Here is a 12,787-nt window from a genome sequence, read left to right as displayed (position 1 = left end):
TGCACCATTTTGTAACGGCAGAGATATATTTGAGCCATTTTGTAACGGCAGGGATATATATACACCACTTTTATAACGAGGGTTATATTTACTCTAAAAGGGGTATATTTGCACCTTTATCCTTTAATTTAATTCGTTTTGGTACATCCGGGATTGCTTCGATAGCTTTAAAAGGGTAATTAAAAGATCTGAACCCATTATTTTATCCCATGTTTTACACGCTTGCATGTCACTTGGTAATGCAATGAGCATTAAGGTTAAAAGACACACTAATAATTAGTATTTCGAATATCACACGTTGGATATAATCTAATTTGTATCAACTCTACAAATCCGCCGCCCCCTCCCCACACCCTATAGGATAAGAATTTGCTTGCCGTTTTTAAACCAAATCAATGGATATGACATGTCGTTGAACATACATTAATTACACTTAATTATGATTAATTAATGTATATATTCACTTCATAAATCACTTAATCATGGTAACTTGATTTGATTTGGTACAAACACAGGTGGATGGGGCTCCTATCCAATTCCACTCTCTCCATTTTCCCCAAGTTTCTACTTAGATGAGAGACACGTGTCATAGTTAAGAATTAAAGGTTAGGATTTAATTTGTCCAAACAAAATCTTAATCATGGTTAGAATAATAATTATTTTCTTTATTTATTCTAAAAAAATTTGGTAATCCCACAATTCTAGCAAAAATATTATCTCATTCATAAATATATATGTTTAATTTTTTTCTCACTTTTCCTTCTTTATCACGAGTTCCTTTTTTTTCTTAATTACACGTATCATGAATATCTACATTTGGTCAAATTGTGTAATAACTCATTTATAATTACATTTTTTTCGTAGGACGTTTAAGACATGGCAGCACTTACGATTCTTATTCTATTCATTTTTATAGCAGTTTTATTGCTAAAAATTATCTGTAACTATGAGTTATATCAAAAATAAAGAAAATTAACATCATACAGATTCTTTTTAATTCAAAATTAAAATATTAAATGTTGATTTAATTTGGTCTTACTGTTCCCACTTCCCACTAAACTAATGATGCTTATTTCTCTTATATTTGATAGGAATGTAAAGGTGAATTAGGGAAAAGAATATAGAAATTGTAGCTTAGTACCTGTACAAAAATAAAAATAAAACCTGTTAAAAAAAAAAAAAAGGAACTCGTAATAAAGAAGGAAAGTGAGAAAAAATTAAATATATGTATGAATCAAATAAATATTTTAGCTTAAATTGTGGGATTGCCAATTTTTTTTAGAGTAAATAAAGGAAATAATTATTATTCTAACCATGATTAAGATTTTGCTTTGTACAATTAAATCCTAACCTTTAGTTCTTAACTATGACATGTGTCTCTCATCTAAGTAGAAACTTGGGGAAAATGGAGAGAGTGGAAATGGAGAGGAGCTCCATCCAACACAGGTGTCGACTCGGAGCCAAGATTTTTAGTTTATAGGTTTTGAATCACAATTGTTTTTATTTATTAAATTCTGCATAGATTATCTACACATATTAAATGAATTTTTAATACAAATACATGATTTGAGCCTAAGCTACTGGGTCCTGCCACCCATAACACAATGTTGGCTCCTCTTGAGGGTATGGGTGGCATGGGTCCCGAGGGGTTCAATCAGGTGCATTTTAGAACGCTTGAACCTAAACTAGAAACTTGGAAAGTTAAAATTTGACCAAAGTCAAATATAAAACTAAAAAGGTTCAAATTCATGATTTGGAGGTTCCTATAGGTTTGTATAACAATTTTGGACTTGTATGTATGTTTGGATTGTAACCACAGGGGTTCAGGTGAGTTTCGAATGCAAAAATATCACTTCAGTTGCACTAGATATTTCTTTGGTGTAGCATTTTTGGCCTTCATGAGGCTGTTGGAGGTACGTGGTCGGAGAGTTGGTTGGTCCAAGTACACGGTCCCATGAGGGAGGTCACGGTCGTGTGGTCCCTTCCTGGATTGTACTTTATGATCGCGAGGGGCCCCATCACATTTGTCAAGGGAATACAATGTTTTAAATTTCAGATCGGGGTTCATTTGTTCAAAAGAATCAGTTTTGGGGAGACTCAAAGAGTGATTTTCATCTTGGATTATTGGATCAGTGATTTTCACTTGATTTTGAGTTATTAACATGCATGATTATCCATTAATTTAACGCCTTGTTTTGCGAACTTGATTTGAAAGTATTGGGGTTTTTTTACTAATGCTTACGAGATGATTAATTATGAAATCGAAAAGTTGAATCAATTTCGACAGATTTAGAAATTGATTACGAATTCGAACTGGTGGTTGTATGAGCATCGAGAAATGGTATCAAAGTTACGATTTTGACCTCGGGGCTTGATTTGACTTTTTGTTGACTTTTTAGTTCGGCCATTTATATTGCAATATTGGTAACGTTAGACTCGTTTAATTCTGTAGAGTGCACTTTTGAATATATTAGGATTATTCAGAGTTTCTAAGAAAAGGCAAGATCATTTGGGGTGTTTAGCTTTCTCTTGGGTTTGAGGTAAGTTAAGATTTTGACTTCGATATGGGGAGTTTCCCCAATTAGATGATAAATGAAGTGATCTCAGATTAAAGGGCGTATAGGTGAGGTGACAAGTTCTTATGCAACCATCGGGTGACATGTTAGGGTTAATTATCTATTATGCCTTATTTAATTGATGACTAATTCATTGATTAACTGAATACAATTTCATGCTAGAAAGGATATCATAGATGATATTTCTATGTTAATCATATTTTGAGTTATGCTTATGTAGATTACATGTTTAGCTGATAATCATGCTTTATTGATATGCCATACACTTGTATATGTGATTTTGATTTTATTATTATATGCTTGTGATCATCTGTGTTAGGTATATGTTAGGCATATTGATATCTCTTGTGCTAAGTGTTGATATGTATGTGGAGATCGTATGTATTGTACGTGGAGATTATCCATGAGGTGTATGATCACGTGTGAGAAACGTGGTTGTCCCACATACGTTAGTATTCCTGGGCACCCCCAGCTGAGTCAGTATGCAGGCAGGTTGTGTTAAATTGTGTTGATATAGAGTCAGTATTGCATCGTTGATCCATTGACTGCTATTTGTGTATATTACTGGTTGTCTATGTGCTTAACTACTAAGCTGGCTTGGTAGAGTACTTGTACTGTTGATTATCCTTTTAACTGTTGAGACTATATAAATTGTACAGGTTGAAAGCAAGTATTTCTAATTAAAGGTCAACCCTTGCAACTACCTTGTTGGGTTCGGTCGATGATACTTGCTGAGTATGGATTGATAATTATACTCATACTACATTTATTTATTTATTTGCAGATGCAGATATTTTGGCACTAGCAGAGTCTGAGGCCATGTTTAGAGATTTGTACTCAAAGAATCAAGATGAGCAGCTTAGCTGATGCACATCACTAGATTCCTTCTCTACCTTTATCTTCCCATCTTTTCTCTTCAGACAATGTACTTATTATTATTATTATTATTTTTTTTTTTTTTTTATGACATGGGAGCCGCAGTAGCTACTTCTTCGAGTGTGCGCGGAAGTAAATCATTTCTCACAAGAATAAATGTTCATAAAACCACACAGAGAGATAACCCGACTAGGCAGTTCCGTATGCGACTAGTTCGGCCTGAAGGCAAATCCCTCATCTTCAACGTAAGTAGGCAATGTATTTATAATGATAATTGTATTTCTTTATGATCTCATATCGTCAGATTGGGTTTATGTATTACTTTTGCACTTATGATATTCAAGACATATGTTATGACTTATTAATGAAAATTGGTTAAAACTGGAATTGTTAAACCTACCAGGTTGGAGTGTAGGTGCCATAACGACTTCGTGACAATTATCAATGGGTGCATACATATAAGTTCATTCGCTTTGTTTTTTTCTTTTTTTATATTTTCCGGGGAAAAAATTAAGTACGGCAAAGAAATTAGGTGAGCAATATTCTCGTGTGGTGGTAATAATCATTTCAATGTACTTAAGTTGTCCTACTAAATTTGTTATATTTTGTTGTTTTGTGCCATGCTCTTAATTAATTGGTCTTGCTATCCAAAGAGTTCCATATAGGTACATTAACTGAGAGTTTTATGCTTAATTAATGATAATCATATAATAGAATGGACAGATCTACCTACCAAAAAAATATATTAAAAGAAAATGATAATGTTCATTGGAAGAAATATATGAATATCGTTTTACTAAAAGATTCAGATTTTGACTATTCATACTGCATTTTTATTTCTAATATTATAAGGTGGTACTAAAATAATCAAGTTTGATAATGAAAGGTGGTAAGTGGTGACGCTACACTTCACAAAGATTATTGATTGGAAGGGTGCGTAATAACAACCAAAGTCACTTTTTTCCAAGCCTCCAACTAAATTACGCTGGTTGATCAACATCTCATCAACATTAGAAAATTTACCATCCACAGCAGCATTTCCCATTTATTTTTATAATATAGAATTTGTTTAGAGAAACATTTACTATCACATCCTTTAAATATTTTTTAGAGGCCAAGTATCTTAAGTTCTTAACCCATTTTAGTGGTGCTAATGAGTCAGTGGGACCATTAACGAAGCAGAGGGTTGAGATCTTGTAACTTTCAATTGAAAATAAAGAAAAGGGCCTAAAATGCCCTTGGACTATCGGATTTGGAACAAAAATGTCATCTGTTTATCTATCGGGTTAAAAATGTCCTCATCGTCAACCTTTTGACTCATATGCCCTTATTTCTAACGGTCCTATTTAAAAACATAATTAAAAAATTAATTTATTACGTGGCAGGATTCTATAGGCTAATTTAAAATAAACCTAATTAATTAAAATCCCAACCCAAAGCCCTGATCCACCTAAAACCCATACCCGCCCCGCCTAAATGCCTCATTAAACTAAAATGAATTGTCAATAATCTTCCTTGTTCTTCATCTTCCTCATATTGTTTATCATCTTCATCACCAATTTATTGAATTAATCTCATCAAACGGAAAATTCCAAGAACCAAAAAAAAAAAAAAAAAAAAGTACAAAGAAACCCATATCCGTAAAAAGCAGAACGATGAAACTCATAACCAAAAAATTAGACTAGAACAACAGTGCCGATTTACTGAAAACTTCACTCCGCTGATGCATCGCAAATTCATCCGTGTTATTAGCAAGAAATCTCTACCCTTTGTATTCTCCATCAAATGTCAATGATTTAAGCAAATTTACATAAGAAATAGCATACATTAAACAAAAATACTCCTTGTTTAAACTCATGATAAAATTCAGACGTCCATTGATGAACATAGAGCTCAATTTGAAAATATGATTTCGAGATTTAAACCCGGTCATTGGAATTTGGTTCTTAAGCTCAAGTGTGATTGAGCATGCTTGGAAGAAAAAAAAACTCCATTGAAGAAGTGAACTAAAGTAGCCATTGAAGGAGTTTTTCGAAGCTTGCCTCGGAATTTCAAGATTTGTGAATTTGGGTGTTAAAATCAGTTGGGTGATAATATTTTTTAAGTTGGCAGCATGAATAATCATATAATTGGAGCTTAGAACCTGAGTAAAAAAGTTGAAAACTCCGTGAAAGCTACTAATGAAGCTTGAAGCTTCAAGTTAGTAGAAGACCCGATGTTATGTTAAAAGAAGATGGATTGGATCTTCGACATAGTGGTGGTAGAGATTTTTTCAGACGGATCGGGTCAAAATACGGGTCATGGGTGGATTTTTTTTAAATTTGGGAAGGGTTTAAATTTGGGCCAATCAGATTAGGCCACGTGTATTTTATTTTAAGGGACCGTTAGATAAGGGAATTTATGAGCTAAAAGGTTGACGACGAGGGCCTTTTAGCCCGATAGGTAAACGGAGGGCTTTTTGTACCAAATCCGATAGTTTAGGGGCATTTTAGGACCTTTTCCATTGAAAATAACAATGAAATGGAAAATGGTATTCCCCGTCTCAATTTATGTAAATTTAAAAATGAAAGAAAAATTTCTGAAATTTGTGGTCTAAAATAAATTATAAATATTTGTGTGGTTATAAATTATCTCATTAAGGGAAAAATGAGAATTTTAAAGTCAAACTGCTATCAAACATTGAAAGACGTCATTTTCTTGGAATAGACTAAAAAGAAAAGAGTGACATATAAATTGAAACAGAACGAAAGATAGTTTTTCCATATGAAGCTAAGATATTCCATGCTCCATTGAATTGTCCAAATGTCAGACACTTGCTCCTTTCATCTCTAAGTTATACAAATGTCAGACACTTGCTCCTTCCATCTCTAAGTCATCTCTCTTCCCAACCACCGTTCTTAATCCATGCATGACCTAAACGTGCTCAAACATTAATCAATGTAGTTTATTGAACCCTCTCTAGAAGCCTTCCAAGCTTTATTCAAGAAAAGATATGGTTTTGATACCTTGTATCTCTTTAAGTATATCCTACTCTTCAAAGTTCATGCGCCACCCCTCAACCCCCCACCCTCACCCCTCCCCGCAACAAAAGTCTTTTTTCTTTTCTTTAAGAATTTAAATTTTATATACTGAAACTGACAATATAATCTATTATAGCCAGAAGCGGATTCAGGATTTAAATGTGGCGGGTGCCACAATTTTCTTCAATGTTCATCTTGTTAGGAACGTGTATTTGGGTCGGGTCCATCTCTTTTTAGTTTATTCGGATCAACTTAATAGGCCTTTTTTTATTTATAAATATGAAAATTACATCTCAAAAATCAAGAAACAAACATAATTAGCATCTTAAACAAGGAATCACACCCATTAACACCCATTAACAACAAGGCAAAATCAACATTTTCACCAGGGGACTTGCATCTTTTATGTATATTAAAAAATGAACTTGCACAAGTAAAATACATCTTCAATAAGGGAATTACACCAATCAAAATAAGATAAATAATAGAAAAACTCTTCAATAGGTAATTACACCCCATAAGTAAATGTAGAATTAGATAAACTACAAGTTCTCAAAAATAAATCATAAATTTCATGTTTTTTCTAAGCAATGCTTACGAAATTTCCATCACAATTTAAGTAGTAAAGTGATTTAAATTGAATTTAACAATTATAGAATAGCACAAATTTTTATAATACACTCCCTCTGTCTATTTTTATTTGTCCATTATACTAAAAATACAGGTCCACTTTTACTTGTAAGTTGTATATAGTATAGTTTGAAAAACCAAGACATATTTTACCATTTTATACCTGTTTACCCTTATTATTAAGTACTCCAATTCATTTCTTATTTTATTTTATTGTTTATTAAGAGTGTCCCAAGTAAAATATAGGCAAGTAAAAATGGACGGAGGGAGTAATAAACAAAAGAAATTATAAAAAAAAAATTAAATTTTGATCTCAATCCAAAATTCCCATTGAAACCCAAGTTTTTTGATTTAAATATTCTCAGATTTGAGATTAAGAGAAATGCTTAATTTAAGAGATTTTAAAGTTTCTATTTGTGTGTTCTCACTAGACATCATAGATAAAATAAAATAATAGAGGAAATGCAATATAAATTATAAAAAGAAGAAAATTGGGAGAGCCGAAAAGGGAATTACTGGTACAAAGGAACTAGAAAGCACAAAGAAAAATGGGAGTCGGAGAATGTTCAAGATAGATTCAAACTTATGTCTACCAGCCATGACACCTTTGTCTAATTTGGGACTGGGGCGTGACAGGATCAAATATTTAACCTAGTTTAAGCAAATTGCAACATGGGTATATAAAAAATTTATCAATCTAGGGAGTGTCATGCCACCCTCACCCTAAAGGGTGGATCCGCCCCCGATTATAGCATGTCTGTTATTCTCTCCATCCACTTTTACTTGTCCAGTTTGAAAAACTTAGAGGTAATTTATCATTTTATATCTATTTTACCCTTATTATTAAGTAAGAGTAATTATTACTTCCAATTCATTTCTCAATATTAGATGACTTATAATAATTAGGAGTTATATAGTAAAATTATCATTGTATTTATTACTTCTTAATAGATGTGCCAAGTCAAAATAACAAGTAAATATGAACGGAGGGAGTATTAATTTTATCAAGTTATCAATTACTAATGTTTATCATTAATATTTACTTGTAATTACTTTATACTTGACCAAATTATATAGATAACTTTTACCCAGTTGGTACATCTAAATTAAACACTTTAAGTACATGGTGCTCATGAATTTTTTTTTTTTTTTTTTGCAAATTCACTAACCGGGATGCCTAGGGCTAGTTTTTTATTTATCTAATAATAGCGAAATGCAAAGGAAAAGTACAAGCAAGGGAGTTAGGCCTTACCTTACTAATCCTATTAAGGCGTAAAACTTGAAACTTGAAAATCATCCCTTCCCGAAATTTACTTTTTTAAACCCGAATTTTATTTCAAACTTCATTAAAAAGCGGTAGCGCAAAACCTCTTTGCTATTTCGTATAGTACCTATGTCTCATAAAATAACCCTAGTAAAAGTTGTACTAACTAATAGCAGTAACTATAGTAGATGCCCATTATGTATAGTACTAATACTATAGTCTATAGATAAACAAACTTTTATCCTTGACCATAGAGAGACCAACAATAAAAAAGAGGGTCAACAATTCATTAATCAAAACCATGGCGGAAAATATCCAATAAATTAAGAATAGTTCGTTTAAATACTCTATTTATGATTCAAACTTTAGCCCCCACTCCTTCATATTCTATTTACATATGCACCAAATATTTTCATATACAAATTAATTAGCTCTGTCCTCTCTCCTTTTGAGCTTTCATATTTGTTAATGGGGAGGAAATGCTCACACTGTGGCATAACAGGTCACAATTCAAGAACCTGTAAAACTCATAAAACAAAAAATGATGAAAAAAGTATTGGTATGAAACTTTTTGGAGTGAAGCTTGAAATACCTCCTTCTTCCATGAAAAAGAGTTTTAGTGTTGGTTGCCTTCCGAATTCATCTAAAATTTCATCGTCAACAGATGGAATTATGGCATCTAATTATTGTGACATGTTTACTGAAGAAAAGCAGGATTACAAAGTGTCAAATGGCTATGTTTCTGATGTATTGGTTGGAAGAACTTCATATAAGAAAAAGGGTTAGTATTCTAATTACTATCGTGATTTTTTTTTTCTATTTCTCTTTATTTCAAAGTGTAAGATATGTTAGATGCTGCTTGCTTTGATTTCTTTTGCAAGATTCGATCTTTTACAAAATATCAATTTCAACTTAATTTCAAAAAAGCTTTTATGATTTGGGTCTCTCTCTCTGTCTCTCGAGATGTACACGTAGGAGGACACTAATTAGGTTAGAAGGTTAGAATGCAGTTGAGTGTTGTCCTACTTATCCGTTTATACTAGTAATCGTAATATTATTCTTGTAGTTTTTTATCCTTCAATTTCTGCTACTATTTGTTGTTTCTCATACTTTGATTATCGTAATATTTTGCGGTAGTTAAGACTCTTTTTTTTCAGTTAGATTTTTCATGTTTTTTATAGTATCTTGTCATGATTTTTTATACTTTGAATTGCCTGTATTTGTGCCGAGGGTCTACTAGAAATAGTCTCTCTATTTCTCAAGGTAAAGGTAAGGTTTGCGTATACTCTAGCCTCTCAAAACCTCTCTTTGTGGGATTTTACTGGTATGTTGTTGTATAACGTGTCCTATGAAATCTAGAAAAGATTTGTTTTGTAAGGACTCTTTTTCCGTTCTTTCTTTTTCCCTTATCTTCTTTTTGGAGGAAAATATGGGTTAAATTTTTGTGAGAAATTTCTTTTCTATAATTACTTGATCTTTTTTTCGTTAGGTCCAATAATTTGATATAATTTCTAGAATTTCTGTTTTATTAGAAGAAAATTTATCAGTAAAATGTCAAAGAAATTGCAATCTGGAAGTATAGATCTGAAAATAGCAATTTCTTAATCTTTCTTCTTTCAAACCAAAAGCCGATTAAAGAGAAGAAAAGAAGTTAATTTTGTATTTTAATTTTGTATTCCGATTCATATTGTCGTTAATTAGAGTTGAAACTTGGTTATGTGACATTCTGGCTTCTCCAGTTGAAGTTTATATCAACAGAACTAGTATACCAGTAATGGTAGAATGATAATATTCATGTGACATTCTGGCTTCTCCAGTTGAAGTTTATATCAACAGAACTAGTATACAAGTAATGGTAGAATGATAATATTCAAACCTGCTTTAAATAACGTTTTGCTTGAGCGGAGGGTTCATTACAAGAAAGAAGACATTTGCCAACCAAAACATTTTTATTGTCATAGATATACTATTGTTGCAAAAATTACTTTTCACAACAACATTTTTTTTTTTTGTTGTTGTATAAACTTTTTCCATCGGCTGTTATTGCAACGACGTGCAACAACTTTTTTGTTGTTGCCAAAAGTACTTTTTGCAACAACAGTCAATACTATGGCAACAAAATTAAATTGTTTAGCAACAAAAAAATTTTTTTTTTAAAAGATTCATCATCTATGTCAACAGTAAAATTAAGTTGTTGTCAAATATTGAATTTTGCCAACTATATTATTTTTGTTGCCAAAATCGTTGTTGTCATTTCTATACTTTCTTCTAGTGGTTTATTAAAAATAGCCTTTGTGCCCCCATCAAAGGTAAGGATAAGATTTACGTATATCCACCTTCCGTGAACCTCACTTATGAAGGCATGTTGTTGTTATTATGTTTAAATTATATTACAATCAACACAAAGGAATTACCATCAAATCACACGTGATAAATTAATTGCTATTTGTTTTTTAAATTGCCAAACGACCTCAGTGGGAGTTGCGGCTCCTCAAAGAGAACATAAAAAACGAATGGTATGTGCGCAATTATCTCCAATGTTATAGGACTATACTCATGAGTAAAGTCAAGAGTTCAATCTTTGAAATTAGGATTTAAGTTATATATATTGATAATATGAATTATTTTTTTATATTATCACTATAATTTAATTGATAATAGAATATTAGTTACAACTTACAACTTAGAAGTACCAGGTTTATTAGATCACCAAAATAATGCTTATCATAGAACTTAGTTGTAATAATTTATAAGTAAATTGATTGTGTAAATATTTTTTGTATTGTCCATGTATAGTACCTAAATTTTCTTTAAACAAATATCAAGTTCCATTCATTCTTACTATCAAAACTATGGTTGAATTATTCTAACTTTATTCGGTTCGTTTACTTTTACTAGTTTATATATATTCAACATTTTTCAAATAAGAGATTTTGTGGAAATTTCCATAGGAGTTCCATGGACAGAGGAAGAACACGGGATATTTCTAGTTGGATTGGAAAAACTTGGTAAAGGAGACTGGAGGGGCATTTCTAGGAACTTTGTCACCACAAGGACACCAACCCAAGTCGCAAGTCATGCCCAAAAGTATTTTCTTCGCCAAAATTCCCTCAATAGAAAGAGGCGTAGACGTAGTCTCTTTGACAAGGTAACATCCCTCAAAATTTATTGGTAAAACTGTGCAAAAATGATTATCAAAACGTCTGGTGGGATGATTAAAATTTCTTCATCTTTAATCAGAGTTTTCGGATTCAAATTTTCAAACAAGAATTTCTTGATAGGAAGGGCTTCAGTACCCTTACCCGTCTTATCCGATACGAAATCGGATTAGTCGGACCAATAGATTTCAAATCAATATATACTTGGTGGCTAAAGAAAACTCTAAGTTTGAATACCCTACACCTTTCAACAGTTTCATTTTCAGATTTTATAAATTTAAAAGCTCTAATTTTCCAATCTATAATTTCCTAAATTCTTTCACTTTGCTTGTTTTTAAAATTCAGCTAGTTGCTTCTTTTTCACTCATTTATAATAACCTAATATTGATCAGGTTGGGATGGATAAATCAACTATCTTACTATTTGATAAAAGGATTGTCAAGACAAATGGAGCCACATCCACTTCATGTGAGAAGACACCAGATGACAAAACAAATATTTCCATGATAAATTTCAGTACTACTTCATCAAACAAAGATTCAAAGTCCAGCAGTCAACAATATTCCAATATGCCAGCAACATTAGTTGATCTTTCATTTATTAATTCAAGTACTTTTACAAGTGATCCTATTTCAATTCAAGATCCACCAAAGCCAGACTTAGAGCTCACACTTGCTGCTCCAAGGCCACTCAATATTCAAAGAAGAAAACCAGGTGGACTTCTTGCTGGAAGTACAATTACTGTCGTTTGAGTAAAATATAAGTGCTGCTCATATTTCATGTAAACCAAATGAAACAACATATCAGTACTTATAACGTATTAATTAGGAAATTAATTAATTAGTAGAGAATAGAGATGTCTATAAAAATATTACAATCTGATATGGCTGATATGTAACCTCATAAATGTATGCCCTACCAGCATCACCCTTGGTCCCCCCCCCCCCCCCCCCCCAAAAAAAAAAAAACCCCCCACAAGCTTACCACAGATACATTTTTCAATTCTTTTAAAATTTTAAATGTTCCATAAATGATAAAAGATATGAATTAAGTTCCACAAGTTGCGAGCAAACTAATTCTAATGATTTGTCGAAGGCTGTTTTACTACTTCTCATGTCACATCATATCCTACTAAGTATCATATCACTAACTACAGTATTTTAATTAGATGTCGACATTTTTTTAGTAGATTAAACTTGTGACAAATTTCTAACCATTGTTCGAGTATTTTCTTCGCTAGGCATGTTTGTCCGCCATTATTAG

General features: G+C 32.1%; 1 protein-coding gene across 1 annotated transcript; it reads left to right on the top strand.

The window, feature by feature from the left end:
• Nucleotides 1–8,622: 8,622 nt before the first annotated feature.
• LOC132069214 (transcription factor KUA1-like) lies at nucleotides 8,623–12,466 on the top strand. Its single transcript, XM_059462633.1, has 3 exons — nucleotides 8,623–9,147; nucleotides 11,318–11,514; nucleotides 11,917–12,466. The coding sequence occupies exons 1-3, from the start codon at nucleotides 8,835–8,837 to the stop codon at nucleotides 12,274–12,276; spliced, it is 870 nt and encodes a 289-aa protein (XP_059318616.1). The 5' UTR covers nucleotides 8,623–8,834; the 3' UTR covers nucleotides 12,277–12,466.
• The last annotated feature ends 321 nt before the right edge of the window (nucleotides 12,467–12,787 follow it).

Source organism: Lycium ferocissimum, chromosome 9, assembly GCF_029784015.1.
Source record: "Lycium ferocissimum isolate CSIRO_LF1 chromosome 9, AGI_CSIRO_Lferr_CH_V1, whole genome shotgun sequence".
Classification (NCBI taxonomy): Eukaryota; Viridiplantae; Streptophyta; class Magnoliopsida; order Solanales; family Solanaceae; genus Lycium; species Lycium ferocissimum.
The sequence above is the reverse complement of the archived record's forward strand: the minus strand, read 5'-3'. Positions and strand labels throughout refer to the sequence as shown.